The sequence below is a fragment of the Rhinatrema bivittatum genome, chromosome 5 (genome assembly GCF_901001135.1).
Source record: "Rhinatrema bivittatum chromosome 5, aRhiBiv1.1, whole genome shotgun sequence".
Classification (NCBI taxonomy): domain Eukaryota; kingdom Metazoa; phylum Chordata; class Amphibia; order Gymnophiona; family Rhinatrematidae; genus Rhinatrema; species Rhinatrema bivittatum.
Window position 1 is genome coordinate 129,298,100 of NC_042619.1, and position 25,435 is coordinate 129,323,534.

At 42.6% G+C, this 25,435-nt stretch overlaps 1 protein-coding gene across 3 annotated transcripts in view; it reads right to left on the reverse strand.

The window, feature by feature from the left end:
• SERP2 (stress associated endoplasmic reticulum protein family member 2) overlaps window positions 1-25,435 on the reverse strand; it is a 69,068-nt gene that overhangs the window by 32,605 nt on the left and 11,028 nt on the right. The window contains exons 2-3 of one of the 3 annotated variants that reach the window (XM_029601727.1): window positions 7,341-7,413; window positions 1,788-1,894 (exon numbers count right to left, since the gene is read on the reverse strand). In XM_029601727.1, coding sequence (XP_029457587.1) covers window positions 1,887-1,894; window positions 7,341-7,413 — 81 coding nt within the window. In that variant the 3' untranslated portion in view covers window positions 1,788-1,886. Of the gene's footprint in view, window positions 1-1,787; window positions 1,895-7,340; window positions 7,414-24,253; window positions 24,979-25,435 lie in introns of those variants that run through there. The other 2 variants (XM_029601726.1, XM_029601725.1) reach the window with 2 other exon arrangements.

The window sequence follows — 25,435 nt, forward strand, 5'->3', positions numbered from 1 at the left end:
TTTTTGTTTTTGTTTTTTTACAGCTAAGTCCATACCGGCAGAAACCAGCTACCGGACCAAGCCACTCATCTGAGGGAGAGATCCAAAGATATCACCTCAGGAAACTTGACTGAGGGAGGGACCATAAGGTATCACCACAGGACACAGGGTAAAACTTTTCTCCTTCTACAAAAAAATTTAACGCAATGCCCAATATGGAGATGCACATCCACCATATGCTGGAGACAGAGAATACTGGTGGGCTGATGTCGGTGCAGGGGTATATATAGCGTGACATCAGCTTTGCTCCGTCTCCATCTGCTGGTAGAGGTGCATAAGAAAATACCTACAGTAATGTAATCTACTTTGTCATGAAAGGCGGAATATAAATTTTAAAAAATGGTCAGCTCAGCTTAAAAAAGATACATCATACATAAAAATTACAAACACAATCACAATACAAGCATAATTGTGGGGACCCTAATTCAACCTTACATTCTCCCCCCCCCCCCCTGTCCCCATTGAAGTATGGAAGTTTGTGACTATTTTGTAAATACTACATTGATATGGAAAAATACTTTTTCCTGGACAGGAAGGCACTGCCTGTATCACCTACATAAATCTTTCTTGGTAGGGGTATAAGCAGCTGTTTTTTTTCCATTACCCCCTTTCCAGTGGTGCAAATAATCTGTATTAAAATCACCAATGGGGTTTCAGATGGTTTAGAGCTATTTGTTTGCGGATGGAATGTCTAAACAGAGGCGCACAGCACATCACATGGATGGTAAGAAAAATCTCTTCGGTGGTCTGCAAAGCACTTACCAATCCGATTCACTTATGATGAATTCCATCAGTCAATCCAGAATTTACTTTTGGCTGAATTAAGGCCACCTGAGTGTCCTCTCTATGCAAGTGCAGCAATGGGCTTAACTACCTGTTGGCTTAGCTTTTTGTAAAAGCTGGATTGGCAGATAATGTACATTTCTCGGTATTGCTCCAGTACTAAAATAGGAAAAGACCAGTTCTTCCAGATTAGCAATTCTGACACCTTTACTTTTCAGCATTCTGTTTTAAGGACCAACAAATAACTAGATAGAACATGATCAAACTGATATTTTTCCGTTCATTGACATGTGCCACTATCCCAGGCTTTACATTCTAATATTTGCTACTCAACACAGCCTTTAATATTACTTGCAGCTAAACTTGGTTTATCTTTACATTACTGACAATGTTTAACAATTGCATATAATAAATAATGCAGGTCCATCAAAGGAAGATGAAAGGTAGCTCCCAAGCACACTATGTCATGTAAAGTAATTTCTGCTGCATGCAGATGCTGCTCAGATACTATAACAAATGCTGTATTTCAGTATCGGTCCTCCACATTTATTCAGCTGACTGCAAAATTGATCTCTGATCTGCACTGCTTGCTCACACTACTGATCCACTATTTCTACAACATTTGGTGTATTTCTATAGTAAGAGAGAAGATAATACTGTTACCCCAGCAATACTAGAAAGATTGTTCTAAATATCAACATCAACGATATAGGCATTCCCATAGCAATATTCAAATCTTTGAGGATCGTAATCAACAGTAGCGTGAGCCTAAAAGACCATCATAACACCCGGCAGCAAGAAAGGCTGTAGATTGTCCAGTTGCTTGCATGGGTGATTCATAATCATAGGTCTTACAGCACCAAAGTGAACCAAATATTTTTATATATTTTTTGGCATGTAAAACATCAAAGAAAATTCACTTCCCTCATGGAGTATGTTCTTATGAAGAAGTTTGTAGCTGGGGTGTGGCTGTAATTAGTCAGAAACCTGACATAACATTATATTTCGAAGTGCTTCTGCTTCAGGGGTATTTTTTGCACTCGCTAGCCTTCATTTCCCACGGCTCATTGAACTGAAACAACAAACATACATAAAGCATTATACTTGAAACATCTTACAACAGTGATTTCACCCACATCCAAAGCCATCTTTTTTACTGGCATTTGTGTCCTTTATCAATGTTGAGCTGCAAATGAGCGCGTTTTCATGCCGAAACGGCACCATTCTTATACCAAACTGATGGAATCCCCCGTGGACATCACTTCAGACGTCAGTGTGCCTCAGCTGTTAGTTGAGCTGTCGGAAAAAGAAAAAAAAGAAGAACGGCTTCTATGTGCAATTAAATCTTGCTTATCAAAAGCTGTTTGAACCTAGGTTTGAGATGCTTGCAAAGTCAAACCAAAGTGGTACTAACAGGCATGTTTCCGAATAGATAGCGCTGTAAAGATCAAATTACATCAAATACACAAATTCCACTCAATCTCACTATTCAAGCCATGAGGGAACACATACTTCAGGTTAAAAATCCATCTCTGTTCACATTGCAATAAAACTTTCACCCTATAACCCCCTCAAATCTTCATTAATAATGTCCAAAACGTACCACTTAATTTCTTCAAATTTAATTGCAAGAAATTAGGTACCATCGAAGCCTGCAGCTTTTGAGTTTTAAGGCAGCTTTTGTGTTCTGGTAGACGTATGCGCAATTGTCTAGTGGTTTGTCCAACATATTGTAATCCATATGGATATTGCAGGCAATATACCACAAATGAAATTCTACAATTCAAAACAGATAACGTAAGAAAAACTTTATATGTAGAAAACTACTTTATCTGTCTCAGATGGCTATAGAGGGATCTTTTTCTTACAAATTCAAGTTACTGCTATGGGTACCGCAATGGCACCGGATGTTGCTAACATATTTGTTGCAGCATTTGAGGAATAATTTATTTATGGAAGCATATGGCATGAACATCTATGCTGTTGGAAATGCTATACTGATGACATTTTTGTCATCTGGAAGGGGCCATCTGAGACACTTGTACAATTCCATCAATGGCTGAACCGGCGGAATCCAAATTTACCCTTCACGTTCAGCTTCTCAAATGAATGTATTACGTTCCTTGATTTGATGATCAAAAAAACTGGATCTGTTCTTACAACAACCTTGTATAAAAAAACCTAATGAATGTAACAACTTGTTATCTTATTTGAGTTTTCATCCGTCCCCTCTGAAGAAAATTCTGCCGGTGGGTCAATTCTTACGACTTCGTAGGATCTGCACTGGTTTACAGGAATATAAACAGCAATCACAAATATTAGTGGACAGATTTCTGGAAAGGGGGTAACCCAGTAATGTCGTGAAACGCACCTTTCAGAGGGTGTTGTTTCATAATAGAGACTTCTAACTATGGCTATAAAGCCAATTTCTGAAAGACAAACTTGTGTTCTTACCTACTCGTGTTTATTGACTAAAATATGTCGCATCATTCGACAATACTGGTCAATTATGGACTCGTTTGCATCTACAGAAGCACCAACTAGATTTGCCTTTACTCAGGGTTGTAATATCAAAGACAAGGTTGTACAGTCCAGTTTACTCTCCACTAATACTACTACTTCTTTGATATGCACTCTTGAACCATGCACATGTTTTTTGTGTGATATGCAGGGGGCTGATACTTTAATAAAGTTGTTTTTCTCACATAAGGTTTTTCCTACATTATCTATTTCAAATTTCAGAATTTCATTTGTGATCTATTGCCTGCAATAATTTGGACAAACCACTAGACAATTGTGCACACATCTACTAGAACACAAAAGTTGCAGGCTCTGATGGTACCTCATTTCTTACAATTACAACATTAATTTGAAGAAATTAATTGGTACGTTTTGGACATTATTAATGAAGATTGAAGGTGGGATAATAGGGTGAAAATGTTATTACAACATGAACAGAGATGGATTTTTAACCTGAAGTCTGTGTTCCCTCATGGCCTGAATAGTGAGATTGAGTGGAATTCATGTATTTGGTATCACTTGTTGATAGCGCTATCTTTTCGGAGACATGTCTGTTAGAACCACTTTGGTATGACTTTGCAAGCATCTCAAATCTTGGCACAAAAAGCTTTTAATCAGCAAGATTTAATTGCATATAGATGCTATTCTTCCTTTTTTTCTTTTTCTGATAGCTTGACAGCTCAACTAACAGCTGATGCACGCTGACGTTGGAAGTGACATCTGCGGGGGATTCCATCTATTTGGTGCTGTTTTGGCTCAAAAATGTGCTCATTTGCGGCTCAACATTGATAAAGGACACAAATGCCAGTAAGAAGATGGCTTTGGATGTGGCAAATGCTTTGGATTTGGTTCATCTTGCGCCGGTCCAAGAATTTCACCTCTAGCGGTACAATACGAATGCCCCCGGCCGTCCCTCTTAATCATGGCCCCAGTTCTGAAAACCATCAAAATGGGTTGGTGAGATCACTGTTGTAAGATGTTTCAAGTATAATGCTTTATGTATGTTTGTTGTTTCAGTTCAATGAGCCGTAGGAAATGAAGGCTAGCGAGTGCAAAAAATACCCCTGAAGCAGAAGCACTTCGAAATATAATGTTATGTCGGGTTTCTGACTAATTACAGCCGCACTCCAGATACACACTTCTTCATTTTTGAAACGTAAGAACACACTCCATGAGGGAAGTGAATTTTCTTTGATGTTTTACATGCAAAAAAAATATATAAAAACTGTTGTGCACTAAGACCTATGATTATGAATGACCCATGCAAGCAATTGAACAATATACAATCTTTCTTGCTGCTGGGTATTATGATGGTCTTTTAAGCTCACGCTACTGTTGATTACAATCCTCAAAGATTTGAATTTTGCTGTATGAATGCCTATATCGTTGATGCAGTACTCTTTTGCATTTCACATTATTTGACTCCTTATAGTAGTTGTTGGCTAAATATCAACATGCTTGTTTCTTGTCAGTATCGCTTCCTCTTTTGGTCTCTTTCCCTTATGTCCTTTTTTGTCACAATCTATTACATTTCTTACAGTTCTACACATTTTTGTAATAAAAGGTGGGCACCATTTGTTATGGCTGCCGCACCTGTTTATGAAACTTTGCTTCCTTCAGTCTAATTTTGTGTTTGCATTTTACAAGTATCTGTAATGCCTGCAGAGGGTTGTTAATGAGCAGCATAGCTATGAGCTGGTAAGGAGTGGGTAAATAGGAGGAGTTTTCCTAAGCTTTAAAAACAAATACCTCATTAAGAATGAATCTAAGGAGGTGGTCCAGTGGCTCAGGTTTAAGCCCCTTGTGCTGCAATGCAAGAGTCTGTTGTCTGTCAAAACTGGCTAAGGTGGGTCACTCCATGGAGGCACATCTTGATCTCCAAAATGGAGGAAAAGCAGTTATTGCTACTGTGGCAACCCCACCCAGCCAGAAAGAGCAGTGGTGAGGAATTGCCTCAGGGGGAGACAGCCCTCCAGCCTTTAGAACCAGTGAGGGTTCCTCATGCCACCAATGGGGTAATGAGGCTCAGAGAGGGAAAGGCAGAGAAAAAAAACCCCATAAAATTAAAATCAGAATGAAAAGGAGGATTTTGTTTCTATACCATCTAAATTACTAAAACAGTTTTTGCTAGTACTGTGGTTGTTTCTTTGATGGTATATTTGGGCAGAAGATCTGCTAAATTAAAACCACACTTTAGAAGAAGAAAAATGCGAGAGAGATTAGATTAACACTCATTCCTAAACAAATACCCCCACAGTTTTCAGAATTGACCATAGTGTTGTATCCAGCTGCAGTCCAGTCCAAACACTGGAAGAAAATGTAGGGCTTTCTCAGAAACTTCAGCACTTCCCAAAGCCTTGTTCCCAAACAAAGCAACTCATGGTACTTTATTTTACTTTTGAATAGTCTTATGGTTCTAGCTTTAACTTAAAATGCTCCATTTCTCTTCTCTATTGCTCTAATCATCACCAGGGCTTCTGGTACAAGATCCTGAGATCAGTAAAGATTGGTACATGACAAAAAAGGCTGAAAATATATCCCCTGGCATATATGTCCCTGCAGTGAGATTCTGAGCAACTGGGAACAGAAAATGCCTATTCCTGCCGTGAAAAGATAATGATCTTCAAGACATTTCTACACTGAAAAAGTACAGGTTCGAAGATCCAGACCTTTTAAACTGGCTTCCAGTATTTCTCTTGGTGGCACAATTTCTGCTCAGTTTTATTGCCTGCAACTGGTATGTGAATTCTCTGGCTTTGTCATCCAAATTTTGTTTTATAATGCCATTTGCATATATAGTCCTATACAAGGTAATTTGCTTACAATCAAAGTTTAAGCAGAGAGAGGTTAAGTAACTTTCTAGGTAAATGAAACTGAACGGAAGACTCCAAGTTACAGGCTTTGCTCTTACCTGTTACACTACCCTGTCCATTTGCAGGCAGGTGATAAGTCTTTAGCCCGTGATATACAAAGAGTCAATACTTATTCCTGGTGCCATTTTTCCATGAAAGCTAAACTTTTATTTTCTGTCAGCTTCACTTACCTATCTTTCATAGCCTCTCTCTTCCTCGCCTGCTCAGTGACTAGTTGGTTTTCCTAGTTAACATGCAAACACTTTCCATGTTCTTTTAAAATCGGGTGCATCTTCTTTCAAGGTTCCTGTCATTTACCATGTTCCTGCCCATTTACCTCTGTGTCTAAATCCGTCGCCATTCTCCCACAGAACTAAAAGCTTTTGGAGTTATGGGGAAGGTAACTCCAGTCTGCCCAAGCAATCAACAGGTCTGGCTTTCAGGATAATCACATACACAAATTAACTGGATTCTTAGACTGAATGTAAGCAAATATAGCAGATGAGTATTCATAGTGGATATGCTGAAAAGCAGACCTGGATTTAGGCAAGGGCAAAAATAAGCACGTGCCTAGGGTGCCAAATTTTGAAAGTACCAAATACTTGGGTCAAAGGGGAGCCTGCTCCTGCTTGCTTTAGGATCATGTGGCATTTCAAAGGAGTGCCACACTCCCCCCCCCCCCCCCCCCTCACACACACACACACACAAACACAAACACTCTCTGCTCCCCAGGGGAGAAGAGGCCCTACCCTCTGCTTTCCAGTTCTGCCTATGGACACCAGAATATTAAATGGGGCCCTGGACCCACTTGCTTGTGAATCTTGAGGTCAGAGTTGCTCATCCCTGGTTTAGCAAATGCTAATTCGGTGATACTCAACCTGTGGTTTGGAAGTTACCAGCTTTTGGTGTGACTCTTTTACATTTTAGAACATCATAGGACCACACAGAAGAAACCCTTAGAATCTAGGATGAAAGAAATGTGGCTCACTGAAACACCAGCTGTGCTGAAAAAGTGGCTCGCTGTCTGACACAGTGCTAATGTTTCTATGAAATCCTGACATTCCCATCAAGCCCTGTCATGGGCAAACAGGTTCTTTGCTCTTGACTCAAAGCTTCCCTTGTCTATTCTCAATGATTTGTTCATACCTGATCCACAGACAACAAAAACAAACAGTGCCAGAAGCCATGGTCCTACAGGATATTTCTCTTCTTGTGGCCTCTAAAATGTGGGGAAAAAAAAGTGGTTTAAGTTTAAGTTTGTCACAAGTTTATCAATGTCTGTCTTCTGAGATTATTAAAAAAAAAAAAATAGATGTAGAAACACTATGGGAAGGACTGGTATGGTTTCATAGTCCAGAGTGTGAAAAGATAAAAAGTATGAGAAAAGACATCTTCACTAATGTAAGTGCTGCACAAGATGGCAAGATATTGAAATGAAGACTATAGTACAAAAAGGCCACAATATATGACAGAGAATAAACAAAATGAGAAGTAAGGCATGCTTCCTGAGTAAAAAGTATAAATCATTCAATAGTACATATAGAGGCCTTACACAGATTCCAACGGACCCTCCCTTTTTTAATATTCTGAGTCAACCACTTTTGCAATACTGTCAATTTTACTCTTTAACAATACATTCTTCAACTGGATTTACCAGAAGGGAAATAAAAAGCAATGGCAAAAAAGAAGCTATCAAGCTTATATGATCTAGTCACTCTCTTTTAGCAAATGTTGAGAATGTTATTTATGAACTTGCTACTAGATTTTGTTTATGTATTGGACCCAATTGACTCAGATAATGACAAAATTACAACAATTTCATGAAAAAGTGGTTCATTTCCTTAGTATCCTATTCCCATAGTATACAGATTCTTTTCTCTAGTTACTTCTTGCTGAAGAGAGTGAGAAAGTGTACAGAGATGGGCATTTTTGTTCTTAATTCCTTTTTTGCTTGTAATCCTGGAATCAACATTTTTCCAATCGAAAAATCAAGCTGGGTAAACCCTAATCCAACAGTTAGTTAGTTACTAGCTGCTAATTGTTGATTAGAGACTTGGTTCAAAAACATACTGATCAATGATCTTAATCCAAAAAACAGTGGATTAGAAGCAAAAATATGTGGTTAAGGCCATGCCCCCTAAATTGTGATCCTCTTACGATTAGAGATGGATCAAAAATTGTGGTCCAACACTTCGTCTAAAATACAGGGATTTTTCTGCAGGTAGGGGACTGATTCAGCTTTGTATATTATGATAATAAAACATGTTGCTGTTTCCCCTGATTTCTTATTGATTTAATTGTTGCAGTCTATAATTGTGGTCCAAGAAACCCCTGCCTAAAGGGGAAAATCAACAACTAATTGGAGAAGTTTAGGATCACAATTATACATCCTGACTTTTTGGTCAGGATCAACTTACAATACAAACATTTGCCCATCTCTAATAGACACTGAAGAAAAACACAATAGTAGTGATATCACAGGATAAACCAACAGGGTCATGGTATTGTTATCACAAGCTAAAACATCCCAAAAAAAATCTTTTAGGAATTGTTAGGGGCACTCAGTCAGTGACAAACTGCCCCATTAAAGCTGAAAGAGATACAGTCCCTCCAAATATATTATCTTCCGAATTAACAAGAAAAATAATCATGATTTTTCTATACTAATTCACCTAATTAATACAATGATACCAAAACAGAGCAGACAAAATCATTAAAATAGCCCTTTTTATTCGTCAGTTGCTTAAGAAAAATAAGTGTTTGCAGTTTATGAAAGATCCTCCTGCTTTACCTTATAAATCAAAATAATTAAAGTTGCTACCATCAACCATATTGCTGTGTGAAAATCTATAAGTCAAAACTAGATTATAAATATAGCATAAGAAGATACAGGGTGTCATAAGAATTACAAAATAGAAGTCATAACCATGATAAACTGTGTTGACACAAAACTTGTACTAGGAGAATTGGTTAAAAGTGAAACATTGAAAGAACGTGGAGAGCCCTCCAGTACTGCAAAATATACTATAAGCAGGTAATGTCAGGCTTGCCAAATAAAAAATTATATTAGCATATTTAGTACAAAAGCATACGACAGATCGATATTTTGGGTCTCACTCACTAAACCATCTTTGACACACCTTTTGCAAAACATTAAAAAAAAATCTAATAAAGTATTTATTTCTTATTTACAATAATTTATATTCCATCTATTACCAGGACCCGTTCTAGGCAGATTCCAAGAACATAAGATACAAATATCTTTGAAGAAAATAAGAAAGGAGACTATGAATAAGACCACCAGATGCACGCACAGAGTTAAGAAATAAGTAGGCAGATAATTTCAGGTTCTTTTAAGTTTATTTATTTATTTATTTATTTATTTAAAAGTTTTTATATACCGACATTCACTGTGAGTATCACATCAGTTTACATTAAACATGAACTTAGCTTATAAATGCTTTACAGAGAACTCTTGATATATGCGAGTAATATGAACTATTTATAAATGCGGACAAAACATGAACTTAACTTAGTTTAAAGTGAGTAAAATGAACTATTTATAAATGTGAAGAACATAACCTTGACTTAGATTAAAGCTCTTTATAACTTCACTTTATCTAGTACATTTTTTCAAGTTTAACTCACTGATTAGGAATTCTAATGGGATACCAGTATATACTATCTGCAGTATAATGTAAGACAAAGGGTTACCCTCAGAGCTGTTATAAAACTAGGAGTAACAGAACCCCTGATTTTCTACAATTTTGTATCCATGGAATTTGATACAGAATATCTCCCTTTTATAATTCTCATATTAAAATAGCGTTTTTTACATTATAATTGAGAGAAAAGAACTTTTTCAGAGACCATCTGGCAAGTTTAACATCTCCTTAATGCGAATTAAAAAATCTTTTTGCCTTGTATAAAATAACTAGTACTAAAAGCCCATTCAAGTACAGGGAAATACTGTGAAGTGTAGGAAGTGCATAATTGAGATGTGTGGTAGTAGAATCACACCTCCATCCTATTTCCCTTTTCTCCCCTTCGATCCCCTTATTCTCCCTCTTTCATTTCTTCCCTCTACCTGGATCCCTGAACTCCCTTCATTTATTATTTTCTTAGCATTCGGATAGGTTAAGCCACACCACTATGTTATGCACCTCTACCAGCAGATGGAGACGGAGCAAAGCTGACCTCATGGTATATATACCCCTGCACCGACATCAGCCCTCCAATATTCTCCGTCTCCAGCAGATGGTGGATGTGCACCTTCCTACTGGGGATTGCTTGAAATAAAATTGTAGAAGGAGAAAAGAAGAAGGAAGTTAATTTGCCCCACTCTCCTGTGGTGATACCTTATGGTCCCTCCCTCAGTCGTGTTTTCCTGCAGATCCCTCCCTCAGATGAGTGCCTTGGTCAGGTAGCTGTTTTTTTACGGTGTGGACTTAGCAGTGGAGAGACAAACAACTGAGAGGCTAGCAGGTGCCGGAAACTGAGCACGATGGTAAAGGCCTTTGCCCTCTCCCCCCAAAGCTAGAGACCGACTCTGTACTCGGCCAGGGTGGGCTGAGTTCAGGTAAAGAGTAATTAAAAAAAACAAAGGGGAGTTAATTTTAGGGATTCCATCCCCTTGCTAGTCTCTGAGCTTGACATTCTGATCAGACATCTGTTCCCATCTGCGGGGGGGTGGGGGGGGGAAGTCATGACAGCATGGCAGGTTGAGTGGCCTTTATGTCTAGGCACCACTCTCAGGCTTTGCTTAGTCACCGCTGCGATGGCATTCGTGCACGTTTCTGCGCACATGACTGCAGCGAAACAGTGTCTGATGTTGGTTCACTCTTGCACGCTAGGATGGGTGTTCAGGTGTACGTTTAGGAGCGCTCAGGTGGGCGCGTACCTGAAAAGCATATTGGGCACCTACTTTTTGGGCGTCTGTGGTAAGCGCTTATTACGAGTGCAGCTGGGTGCACAGTTATCAGGCATTTTTTTGGAGCGTACTGATAGCAAATTATCCATGGCTCCAGTAGGTAAGAAGCCTTACCCTTTGTGCTGCTTACCATATTCAGGTATCACAACCTGGCGTCCCCTCTAACTTGTGTCAGCGCTGCTTGAAGGCTCAGGGAGAATGGTCTCCAACTGATTTTGCTAAGCCAAGTCCTTCCCAGCATGATGTGGGAATGGAAAAGGAGGGGGTACTGCTAGAGGTTTTGCCTGGTTTTGGGGCTCCCCTAACTGATTAGTCAGTGGGGGAAGGTAGTTCAGTGGGCGCAGGACCGATGCCCCCCTAGTTTTGGTATGGATCCCTCTGCTTTTCCTTGGGTGGAATTTTTTCAAGGGCTGCAGTCCTTTCTTCGGGTGCAGTCGACAGCCCCAGCCAATCCTGACAGTTCAGGATCGCAGGCTGTGGATTCCCGTATGCTTGGTAATGCGGGTAAGCATCTGAGTATGTCTAGATCTGCAGCGGATCACACTGTTAGGAACTCGGATGGCACGAATGATGAGTCTGATCCTTATTCCCTGGATAATGAGGAAATTCCTCTGGGATTAGAGCCATATAGAATAATGTTGTGTTTCTTTCATAGAGATGAGTTGCTGGCTCTGATTTGCTAGATATTGAAGATGCTGGGGGTGCCGGCTGCTGATTCCATGTCTGAGCCAAAGAAAAATCTCATTTTAATTTATTTGCATAAGGTGTCAGGTTTCTTCCCCATTATGGAGGCTATTCAAGAATTGATTGATCTTGATTGGGATGCCCGATAAGCTAATTTTAAAGAGGGACGAGACTTGGAAGGGCTGTACACCCTGGATCCAGCTGCAAGAGAGCAGTTGCACTTTCCAAAAGTGGATGCGCTTGTGTGTGTCATCACGAAGTGGACGACTATCTCTATAGAAAGGGGAGTAGCATTGAAGGATGCACATGATAGGAGAAATGAGGCTATCCTTAAGCAAGCTTTTGAGGTGATGGCAATGAATTTGCAGTTAGCCTTTTGTTGCTCCCTGATGGCTCGCTCTGGTTTATTTCTCTCTCAGGAAGTTGATGAGTCTGATGTGAATTCCAGGGCAGTGATGGAACTGGCAGCTGCCTTTTTGGCAGATGCGGACTGCAACCTGGTCCACACTTCTGGCTTCGGTAATAGCGGCCAGGCGTCTGCTATGGCTTAGGAATTGGTCAGGCGATACAATTTCAAAGTCTAATTTTATAAAATTGCCTTTTAAAGGTTCATTCTTGTTTGGGAGTGAGCTGGAAAAAATATCCAATAAGTGGGATGAGTCCCAGGTTCTTTGATTACCAGAGCTTAAGAAGCAGGCACGGTGCTCCTTCAGCAAGAGAGGTCATTTAGGGGTTTCAAACGCTTTCGACCCTAAAGAGGAGCGACTTCTCAGAGGACTTGACCTTTGAGTAGGTCTCAGTCCTGTCATCCTAGGCAACCCAGACGGGGCGCAGGCTTGAATGGTGGTGCCTCCCAAGTCTCTCAATGAATGTGTGCCAACCCACCCCTAGGAACAGCAGATGTAGTGTATTTGAATTTTCAGAAGGCGTTTTTTAGAAGCCTCATGAGCGGCTTCTAAGAAAACTAAAAAGTCATGGGATAGTAGACGATGTCCTTTCATGGATTACAAACTGGTTAAGACAGGAAACAGAGAGTAGGATTAAATGGTCAATTTTCTCAGTGGAAAAGGGTAAACAGTGGAGTGCCTCAGGGATCTGTACTTGGACCGGTGCTTTTCAATATATTTATAAATGATCTGGAAAGGAATACGATAAGTGAGGTTATCAAACTTGCAGATGATTCAAAATTATTCAGAGTAGTTAAATCACAAGTGGATTTTGATAAATTGCATGAGGACCTTGCAAGACTGGAACACTGGGCATCCAAATGGCAGATGAAGTTTAATGTGGACAAGAGCAAGGTGTTGCATATAGGGAAAAAAACCCATGCTATAATTACACAATGTTAGGTTCCATATTAGGAGCTACCACTCAGGAAAGAGATCTAGGCATCATACTGGATAATACACTGAAACTGTCAGCTCAGTGTGCTGCAGCAGTCAAAAAAGCAAACAGAATGTTGGGAATTATTAGGAAGGGAATGATTAATAAAACGGAAAATGTCATAATGTCTCTGTATCGCTCCATGGTGAGACTGCACCTTGATTATTGTGTACAATTCTGGTCACCGTATCTCAAAAAACATATAGTTGTACTGGAGAAGGTACAGAGAAGGGCAACCAAAATGATAAAGGGGATGGAACAGCTCCCCTATGAGGAAAGGCTAAAGTGGTTAGCGCTGTTCAGCTTGGAGAAGAGACAGCTGAGGGGGGGATATGATAGAGGTCTTTGAAATCATGAGAAGTCTAGAACTGGTAGATGGCTGGCTAGTACTCACAAAGAATGCAAGCCTCCAGGGTTGGGAGGCTCACTATCAAGAACTGACTGCACAGGGGTGCTGGAGTAAAGAAGAGTCTCTGGAGCATCAATCAGCTGGAAGCCTGTGCCATTCGGTTGGCATGCTTGCGATTTGTCGACTGCTTGCAGGTTGAGTGGTCAAGATAATGTCAGACAATGCAACGACAGTGGCTTACATCAATCACCAGGAAGGAACCAAGAGCCAGCAAGTGTCATAGGAAATAGTCCAACTCATGGAATGGGCAGATGTACATCTTCAGGAGATCTCAGCTTCACAAGGATGCAGCCGTTATGCATGCAGTATTGATTAGACCATGGGCAGCCCAGAGCAGGAGCCCTGTTCAGGAGTAGCTTTGGTACATCCCACTGGTGTGGATTAACCTGTGCGAATGCTAAGAAAGTAGAAATTACTACTTACCTGATAATTTCCTTTTCTTTAATAAGGACAGGTTAATCCACCTTCCCGCCCTTGGCTGCCAACGGTGTTGCGGTCTCCACCGCTTCCCCCTTGCTAGCCGTGTTCAGGGCTCACCTCCGAGGCTGGGAATGCCGCCTCCGCGGTTCTGCTGTGCATGCTGGGTGTCCGCCATTACTGGGTCGTCTCGCTGCCGCCCCGCGTGCGCGTGTTATGGACGTACGCTCGCCGGAAGCCTGACCCCGCCTGAGCTAATTACGCCACGCCCCAAGCCCAATATAACCAGCGTCCCCCAGTCCTCTCATTGCCTTGCAACGAGGGTCGCTACCGTGAGTAGTTCTTAGTTGCACTTCCGTTGTCCTGCCTCAGCTATCGACTTGTGCTCGTTCCTGACTCTGCTTCTGCCTGCCGCCAGCCACCGACCTCTGCTCGTTCCTGACTCTGCTTCTGCCTGCCGCCAGCCACTGACCTCTGCTCGTTCCTGACTCTGCTTCTGCCTGCCGCCAGCCACCGACCTCTGCTCGTTCCTGACTCTGCCTCTGCCTGCCGCCAGCCACCGACCTCTGCTCGTTCCTGACTCTGCCTCTGCCTGCCGCCAGCCACCGACCTCTGCTCGTTCCTGACTCGACCACTGCCTGCCGCAGCTGCCTCGCTTGTGGACATTGCCTCCTGCAGGCCTGGACTGGAATCGCTGCCCGACTGTCTCGGGTCCTGTTACCTGCTACTCTCTGCCAGGCTCTGGCCTACTCGCTGCTGGCTCCTAGCTTGCACCCTGCAAGCCCCAGTCTAGACTTTATTGACTCTGATCCTGCTCCGCTGGCCCTGTGCTCTCTGGCCTATTGGCTCTTGCTTCTGGACTCTGTGCTCACCCTTGCCCGGGCCTTCCTAGAGAGACTCTCACTGTGCAGAAGTCCCAAGGGACTGGGACCCTACGGGCTCCTCCTGGGGGGTCCTGGTTCCCGGGTGAAGAGCTTAGCTGCACTCCCAAGTCCCGAGGTTCTGGGTCCCTACGGGCTCCTCCTGGGGGGTTCCCAGTTCCCGGGTGAAGACCCCTGCGTGTCTCCTAAGTCCCAAGGCTCCAGGACCCTACGGGCTCCTCCTGGGGGGTTCCTGGTTCCCGGGCGAACTCCTGTGCTTGTGGCTCCGCCTCCAGAGCTACTCTACCCAGGGTGGTTCAGCTCAAGTGTCCGCTCCCGAACCGCGGCTCCCAGGCCGCAACAAACGGTGATGATATTGTCCTCCTGAGTGGCTGCATTTCCGGGGATTACTGGTGTCAGATCCAGTCCCTAGGTTAGTGATATTACACTCGTTGTCTGAGCTCAGTATTTTCCTGTTAACTGAGTATTTGATTGGTTGTCTGTTAATAGTTATGTTCATGTGTTGTTTAGTTGTCCACAGTTGGCTTTTGCAGAGAATACTGGTGGGCTGATAGTGCAGGGGTATATATATATACTGTAATGTCAGCTTTGCTCCATCTCCATCTGCTGGTCGAGGTGCATAACCCACTGGTGTGGATTAACCTGTCCTTATTGAGGAAAAGGAAATTATCAGGTAAGTAGGAATTTCTCCCTATTTTTCATTAGTTTTTGTTAAATTTGATAGATCCCTACGATCTGGATTTACTGCTGGGTGAACTGCTGCACTACTTCGCAATGTAAATTTGGCACAGCATACCCCTTGCTCACAGAATTTACAAATTCCGTATAGAATTTGCACGGTGTCAGAGGGAGGCAGCAATAGCTTTTACCTGTACAAGCCAGAAAGAGAGACGTTGTGGTGGTATCCATCATGTAGGCCAATAGAATGATAAAAGCATTGGCCTGAGTGGGCCAGAAAAAGGAATCATTTTGGGGTAGGAGTGGAGGTGAAGTTAGTGGCCTGTACAAGCTGGAAGGAGGAGAAAACGTTGACATAATCCATGCAGGGCTGAAGGGAGCAGACAAAATGTGGGCTGGAAAAAGAAGGTGGCAGCAGCATTGGGCTGCATGGGGCAGGAAGAGGAGATGTCATCAATCAGTACAGGCCTGGATGAAGGAGGTGGTGGCTGAAACCATGTGGGCTGGGATAGGGCCCATTGTAACTTTGCTGCATACAGGCAAGAAGGATGCAGGAATAGCCTGGAGGCACATCTTCTGAGAGGGAAGAGAGAGATGAGGTTGAGTCTGAAGGGAAGAATTGAGAGAGAGAATATGGTGGGCTCAGGCCCATGGAGAGAAGGTGAGAGTGGTAGGATCAAGCCTGAGGGTGAGGGGTGGAGAGAAACAGTGGGTAATGGGGTTGAACTTGGAGGGAGGGAAACGGAGAGAGAGACTAGAAGGAAGGTAACCACTACCTTCTTTGTCCTATTACAATACTCCCAGGGAAATTCTACACGAAAACAAATTTTAAAATTCTGCATATTTAAGTAAAAACTTTTTCTTTATTGAATTTTTAATTGATTATTACTCAGACAGTGATTATATTGTGTTATTTGAAAAATAAAGTATGCAGAATTTTAAAATATTGTGTACAGAAGTTTTTATTTTTTTGGTACAGAATTCCCCCAGGAATATAGAGGTCCAAATTCAAAAGCATTTAGCTGGATAACTCAAACGTTATCCAATTAAAAGAAGATTTGGGCGCTTAGCCTGCTAATTTATTAGCCGGATAGAATCTAGCAGGATAAGTTAGGGCAATCCAAGGGCATAACTGAGAGGAATTGAGTTAGTCGGCTAAGTTAACCGGCTAACCCCGTCCGATAGTCAGAGTTAGCTGGCCTGCGATACTTTAGAAGATGAGGGGCGGGAGGCCGAAATGCGGGGAGGGCCTGCGCTAGCCGGCAGCGATCGCTGCCGGTTTCGCACCCAATAGCGCCACCATAGGAGGTGTAGCCATTGGAAGCGAAAGCCGATGCGAAAAGGCACTTACCTTTTCGCTGTCCGCGGTGTCGGCGCAGAGTCTCCGCCCCCATCCTGGTATCACACGCGATAAGGGACTTTTTGCGTGCGAAAGGTCCCTTATCACGTGCGAGCGGCGTGGAAAATGAGGCCCTAAGTCTGGCTGGGCCAAAGAGCTGTGTGAAAATTAGCCCATTAACTTTAGTATAGCCGACTATATTCAACAGTGCGGCTACACTGTTGAATATACCTCCAAAGTTAGCCAGATAAGTTTTGCTATCCAGACAGCAACTGAATATAGATCTCATGAATTACAAGACAATTCCAGCAACCACCCAACCAAAAAAAAAATTATAAGGCAAAAGCTCCAAATATAAACCCAAGTAGAAGAAAATAGCATAAAACCTGCAAGACATGACGATGTAAACTGTGCCAGCACATATCTAAATTAAAAAATAATAAAATATCACAGGACCCTACTGCTAACCACATGGGAAAGGCATTCAAAATAACAGGTTCACATTCAAGCTTCTCTAAGAATGTAATATACATGATCTTATGCAAAAAATGTGAAGGACGCTACAGCAGTGAAACAAGTCAAAAATTAAAGGACAAGAGTCAATCTCCATAGACATAACACAAACCATTCTAGAGAATGACAGCTCAGTTAGTGAAAAATTCTCAAAGGAAGATCATTTGCCCTAATAAAATCACAATCAGGGAGTTAAAGGGAACTTTAGGGTATGCAAAAATGCAAAACATTTAATATTAAGAAGATCAAACACTTTGAAATAAACACAAAAGGTCTTAAGAACATTGGCTTTTTCACCCATTATCAACTGTCAAGTTTTATTATCCTTTCACCTCTAACATCCCCCCAGCTCCCATTCCTTTACTGAGCTGTAATGGTATACATAAGCAGCATAAAACCTAGCTATTCTGTACTATTTAAACAAAGTGTAACTACACAGTTTCCTCACTGACCTAATGAAGGGAGGATAACTCCCCAAAGCTAATCACAGATGTGCTAAATTAGTCCAATAAAAAGATAGGGGTAGATTTTCAAAGGGGTACGCGCGTACCCCCCGAAAACCTACCCCAAACCCCCCCCCCCCTGCGCGCGCCGAGCCTATTTTGCATAGGCTCGGCGGCGCACACAAGCCCCGGGACGCGCGTAAGTCCCGGGGCTTACAAAAAGGGGCGGTCCGGGGGCGTGGCCGAGTGCCCCGACACAGCGGCCTGTGTCGGGGCCTGGCGCGCGTAAGTTACTACTGCCCGGAGGCAGTAGTAACTTCTCCGATAAAGGTGGGGGGGGTCTAGATAGGGGGGGGGGGGTTTAGGTAGGGGAAGGGAACGGGCAGCGTGCGCAGGGCTCGGCGCGCGCAAGTTGCACAAATGTGCACCCCCTTGCACGCGCCGACCCCGGATTTTATAAGATACGCGCGGCTACGCGCATATCTTATAAAATCCAGTGTACTTTTGTTCGCGCGTGCGTACGTTTTTAAAATCTACCTCAAAATGTCATAATGCTTCTGTATCGCTCCATGGTGAGACCGCACCTTGAGTATGTGTACAATTCTGGTCATCGCATTTCAAAAAAGATATAGTTAGGATGGAGAAGGTACAGAGAAGGATGAGCAAAATGATAAATGGAATGGAACAGCTTCCCTATGAGGAAAGGCTAAAGAGATTAGGGCTGTTCAGCTTAGAGAAGAGACGGCTGAGGGGGGATATGATAGAGCTCTTTAAAATCATGACAGATCTAGAAAGGGTAAATGTGAATTGGTTATTTACTCTTTTGGCTAATAGAAGGCCTAGGGGGCACTCCATGAAGTTAGCAAGTAGCACATTTTAAACTAATCAGAGAAAATTCTTTCACTCGACGCACAATTAAGCTTTGGAATTTGTTGCCAGAGGATATGGTTAGTGCAGTTAGTATAGGTGGGTTTAAAAAGGGCTTGGAGAAGTCTATTAACTGCTATTAATCAAGTTGACTTAGAGAATAGCCACTGCTATTACTGGCATCAGTAGCATGGGATCTACTTAGTGTTTGAGTACCTGCCAGGTATTTGTAGCCTGGATTGGCCACTGTTGGAAACAGGATGCTGGGCTTGATGGACCCTTGGTCTGACCCAGTTTGGCAATTTCTTATGTTCTAAACATGGGCCACCAACATCTATAGTGAAACATGTAAGGACTCATAAACAAGTTTTTTCATGCTCTGTCCCACAACTTTGGATTTCTATTCCATGACAGGCTCGCCTAAGCAGAGATTTGCAAATGTTCAAGCATTTAAAATATAGCTCTTCTCTCAGGCTCGTAGTTCTATTTATTGCAACTAGTGCATTTTAAGGATGCCTCCGTTATAGTTTTTATTGTAATTAGGTCATTTTATTATTGTTATGCTTAATTTCTTTTTTATAATTATTTATGCATTCTGTTTTATTTTTATACTTTGATTTTATAATTTATTGTAAGCTCATTTTTATGTCTTTATGTATATTTTTATTGTTCCTCACCTTGTGCAAAATTATTGGAAAAACAAGTCATAAATCAAAAACAATAAATATTAATAACAAACTAGAGTCAAGACTCAAGGTGAACTTGCACCAGATTCCATACGGTGTTGTAGTTTATTGGAACTGGTCAAGGACTGTCCAGCATGGAGGAACTAAATAGGAAGGGGGAATTACAAAATGGGGAAGATAGCTTTGAAAGAAAGCTTATGGTGCAAAAGGCCAGTTCCCACTAAGCAAGCAACCCAAAGAAGCAGGTAGGAACTACCATGCCAAAACATTTTTAAAAACCTAGGGGGTCTTTGTTACAATTCCACTTCTATGCTAAATTATGATTTTACAAAGATATGTCATTTGTTTTCTGAAATGTGGCAGGGAAGATCAGGCTTCCAAACTTCCTCAGCTGGTCAAATTTAAGAAAAAAATCAGTTCAATAGTTTTTTTCAGATAACTGAGGGCTAAAACACAAGGAGTTTTCAATTTCAAATATGTTGTAGACTTTTTTTCCCACTCAGCTATAAAAAGAGCTGTAACTCTTAAAATCAGCATAGCACTTCACCCCATTAAATGTTAAGCAAAACCAGGAGCTTTTGAGTTTTTTAAATTAAAAAAAACTTTGGGACATTGGAGAAATGTAGTTTTCAAAGGGAATTCAACAATGAAAGATATATTGCTAAAGATAAATCCAGACCCCCCAAAGGTTCTTTAGGAATGTTAATGACAAAAGAATGATAAGGGTTGCTATAGATTCTTCCATGTAAAAATCAAATAAGGCTTCAGCATTGGACAAAATCTATCCAAGGCTATTATGGGAAATGTCATGGTCAGTGAGCCTTTGGGACTAAGACATAGTTGACACAACCACACTGTCAGAAGGTGCATACACTCGGGGACTGGGACTGGTTTTCACCTGTACCAACCCCTTTCCCCGTAGGCTGAGCCCTTAGATTCAGAGACTAGTAGGACCTAGGCAAGGTCCCAATGAGTGAAGGAAGTTTGAGAACAGGCCAGTGATCAGGGCAGGCAGATGCAGGCAAGGTCATGTTCCAGGCATGTGTCGGGGCTGGCAGCGTTCACACAGAGCCAATTCCAAGCAGAGGTCAGGAAGACAGCATTCAGGCAGAAATCAGGCATGGAAGACCAGTCCAAGGGAGAACAAGGGCCAAGGCAAGGGGGTGGAGCACGCAGGAGAGAGGTAAGAAGTAGGGATGTGAATCGTTTTTTGACGATTTAAAATATCGTCCGATATATTTTAAATCGTCAAAAATCGTTAGAGCCGCGATACAATAACAATTCCCCCGATTTATCGTCAAAAAATCGTAAATCGGGGGAAGGGGGAGGGCGGGAAAACCGGCACACTAAAACAACCCTAAAACCCACCCCGACCCTTTAAAATAAATCCCCCACCCTCCCGAACCCCCCCAAAATGCCTTAAATTACCTGGGGTCCAGAGAAAGGGTCCCGGTGTGATCTTTTACTCTCGGACCTCCGGTGCTTGTAGAAATGGCGCCGGCGCTACCTTTGGTTTTTCCATACGGAAAAACGATTCGCGGCAGGAGATCGCTCCCGGACCCCCGCTGGACCCCCAGGGACTTTTGGCCAGCTTGGGGGGGCCTCCTGACCCCCACAAGACTTGCCAAAAGTCCAGCGGGGGTCCGGAACGACCTCCTGCAGTCGAATCGTGTTGTCTACGGCCGGCGCCATTTTGCGCCGACTGCAGGAGGTCGTTCCGGACCCCCGCTGGACTTTTGGCAAGTCTTGTGGGGGTCAGGAGGCCCCCCCAAGCTGGCCAAAAGTCCATGGGGGTCCAGCGGGGGTCCGGGAACGACTTCCTGCATGCGAATCGTTTTTCCATACGGAAAATGGCGCCGGCCATACGGTGTATGGCCGGCGCCATACACCAGAACGACCTCCTGCAGTCGGCGCAAAATGGCGCCGGCCGTAGACAACACGATTCGCATGCAGGAAGTCATTCCCGGATCCCCGCTGGACTTTTGGCAAGTCTTGTGGGGGTCAGGAGGCCCCCCCAAGCTGGCCAAAAGTTCCTGGGGGTCCAGCGGGGGTCCAGGAGCGATCTCCTGCGCTCCTGACCTCGGGGGACAAAAAACAAAATGGCGCTGGCGCTACCTTTGACCTGTCATATGACAAGGCAAAGGTGGCGCCATTTCTACAAGCACCGGAGGTCCGAGAGTAAAAGATCACACCGGGACCCTTCCTCTGGACCCCAGGTAATTTAAGGCATTTTGGGGGGGTTCGGGAGGGTGGGGGATTTATTTTAAAGGGTCGGGGTGGGTTTTAGGGTTGTTTTAGTGTGCCGGTTTTCCCGCCCTCCCCCCCACTGGACCCCAGGTAATTTAAGGCATTTGGGGGGGGGGGTTCGGGAGGGGGGGGGATTTATTTTAAAGGGTCGGGGTGGGTTTTAGGGATGTTTTAGTGTGCCGGTTTTCGATTTACACGATTTTCACGATATTTAAAAAACCCAAACGGCGACGATCCGATTCCCTCCCCCTCCCAGCTGAAATCAATCGTTAAGACGATCGATCACACGATTCACATCTCTAGTAAGAAGGAGGCATGGCAAGAAGGAGCTAGAGAACTGAGGCAGGGAGCAGGTGCGGAGGATAGATACAGGGCAGGAACTGGAGACACTCTGCAGGCACAAACAGTAACCCAGAGGACAGGCAGAGTCAGGAGCAAGTTGAGCAAGGAATAGCAACATGCACTGCAGAGCAGAATAACTTGTTGCTGCATTGCCGAGCTGAGGTCCCATTGATGCAGGACTGGTGTGTGACGTCAATGCAGGGTGCCACGGAGTCTTTCCTACCATGGACCCTTTAAGGTTTGGCATGCACGTGTGCCAAAGGAATACCCAAGAGTCAGAGGAAGCATGGCGGCATCAGGGGGTTGAGTGAAGATTGACCATGCCATGGCATCCGCAATTGGCCCAAAGTTACAGGAAATGAGTGACATGGATTGCATGACTTCTCTATCTAAAATTTCAGAAATCAGTTAGCAAAGGCCAGGTTCCTCTAGACTGGCGAAGGGCCCAAATAATGCCAATATTAAGAAAGAGATCCAGATCAGAATCATGTGACTCAATTAATTTAATATCAGTCCCAGGAAAAGACTGGAAATAGTGCATACTTGGAAGGGAGGGCTATAAGTAGCAAAAATCAGTATGGATTCAAGAGCAGCAAACGGCACTGACGCATTGCATTGTAAATATACTGCAGAATATTGATTTTACAGAGGAATACATATAGTAAATATCTTTGGCAAAAAGACAGCCAGTTTAGCAGATTAGATTTAAACCGAACACATGTAGAAATGCACTTGGATCACAGGAATTGGCAAGGGTGATATACTTTGAAAGAGTCAGAACTTGCTAACTCTAACCAGAAGAAAGACAAACACAAAATTAGTGTAGTCAACAACCAGTGACAGTCAAAGCTAGACAAATGTTTTTTGTGCACGAAACAGGTTGGTAACAAGGTAGAAAGGTATCATTCTTCCATTGTTAAAAGACCCTGATCAGGCCACATTTGAAGTATGAGGTTCAGTTTTGGGCACCCATTCTGAAAAGGAATATCCAAATGTTGTAAAAGGTTTAAAAAAAAAAAAAAAAAAAAAAGGCCATTACATTATTAAAAGGAACATAACGGTTTATACATAACCTTATCCAAACTGGAGCTATTTACATTAGGAAAGATATGTGAGTAATGTTTTAATTACACCCTCCTATATCAATGAACTCTATAAGGATCTCACAAGCAATCTTGTTGGTACCAGAGCAACAATAAAATAAGAGGGTACCATCTAGGGTTAAGGGAAGATAGACTTTATCACCTTCAGAGGAAGGAATTATCTGCTCAAAGTCTGGTGAAATTGTGGAACATTTTGCAAACTGAGACAATTCATGACTACAACATCAAACAACTTTAAAAGCAACCTGGACAAATTTTTAGATGATAAAGATATCAGTGGGCAAACTGCATATGGTATGTAGTTCTTTATATATTGGAAGCAGTGCTGGTTGCCAGGACTGAAGACAAGGAGTGCTTTCATTGCTGCTGAGCTGCTTATGGGGAGGGAAGGGGAAAGAAAGGCTGCTGTTTAGAATCACCCAAGAGCACAGGGTGTCTGTTAGTTATGCCCATGGAGCACAAATAGAGGCCTTACTAATGGCATGGTGCACAGTGTGCACATTTAGGCTTCACATGCTTGTGCTCATTGTCTGAGAATCATGAATGGTAACCACCATCTCAGCCACCCCCAGGTGCCGCTCACCTGTATTCCTATAGCAGGTCCTCCAGGATCAGTACTGGGACAAGGAGAACTACTCTTGCTAGGTCTTTCTGCCCATATGTTCTCCTATGTTTCTGTGAGAAGGATAGGATCTGCATTCTTTGGGGTCCAAGATTTGCTGCCAGAGTGAGTAGTATCTAGTAGTGAATGTTTTTCTAGACTACTACTTAGCTTACCACTATATGGACTCGGTCCAGTAATAAAGGTCTTTTTTTAAGACAAGCATTTTTTATTTATTTGAATTAACAAACAAAAAGAAATGATACCTGGAATAGCATTCATAACAACATGCGCAGCTCCATGGGGTGGGTGTCTTTTTTTTTTTTTTTTAAGATTTGTCAGTCTGACCAGATCCTATGAATCACCTGCTCCTTGTTTAGGGATCAGAGCAAGGGCAACCTGCTTCATGGTTACAAAGAAACAAAAATGAGGGACGCAAAGGTGCCTTGATGGCTTATGAAGAACCCTCAAGGGTATCAAGACCTGGAGGAAAACACCCCATGAATATTTCCCTGTATATGTCTGTCATTGTCCAACATGGCACTTTATGTGTATTTCTACAAGTGTTTTTTTTTCACGTGCTGTCTGCCTCTGTCTGGCATACTAATGTGGCACCTGCTGTTCTTATCTTGCTTATGTATATCATTTGATCCAAAATTTCCAGACATGTATGTTCCCTCTTTCTGTTGCTCTCTATTGCACCTGTGTTTTTATATGCGTGGCCTGGTTTCCTTTCTGTGCTTTGGTTGTGGACTTTTGTTGCATGCTATGGAAAGGCATGGGTTGTTTTTTTCTGTGTTCCCTAGGTACTGTATACCATATTGCTTGTATTTGTTCTTCTTGGTTACATTACACATTTAATCTCTTCTGTGTATCTTGCCTTTGCATTACTGTTACCCCTTTTATACAAGTTTCTTCCCTATTTTTCTCTTTATTCTGGACTACCCACAGTAGCATCTTCAAGGAGCCAGTGACCAGAAATCCAGGCAAGGCAGCATGCATTCCTTGGTGTTTGCTGTCTTGGAGAAGTAGTTGTATGTGCCACATTATTTCCTGCTTTGTACCTGTTATTTTCTATGTTGTCTGGGAGACATTCTGACTGTCCTTTTTTTCTTTCTTTCAGCTTCCCTTGGATATACTGATGCTCCATTTCTGAGAGCAGCAGCAGAGACTTCCTCCTTCTCCCCTTTCTCTCTGAGGTAGAGGCAAGACTCTTCACCTTCTTCCCCAAAACAGGCACCAGAATTCTGCCACTCTTCATCTTCAGGAAGAAGGGGAAAGTTACTTTTTTGTCTATGGTTTTGTAATAAATGTTGTAGTTTGGATATCTTCTGTGTCCTACGTAAATTAGTGAGAAATTACTACTTACCTGATAATTTCTTTTTCTGTAGGATAATCAGATGAATCCAGAACCAGTGGGTTATTCACCTCTACCAGCAGATGGAGACGGAGCAAGCTGACGTCACAGTATATAATACCCCTGCAGAGACATCAGTCTGCCAGTATTCTCTGCAAAAGTCAACTGTGCACAGACTAGCAAAAAACTTGATCAATAACAGATACCCATTTCAGTCAAAAGCCAACAGGAAACACTGAGCTCAGACAAAGAATGTATTAACACTAGTCTAGGGACTGGACTAACACTTACCAGTAACCCCGGAACACGTAGCCTCGCAGGAGGACCATATAACACAATTAATTGGCAGCCAAGGGCGGGA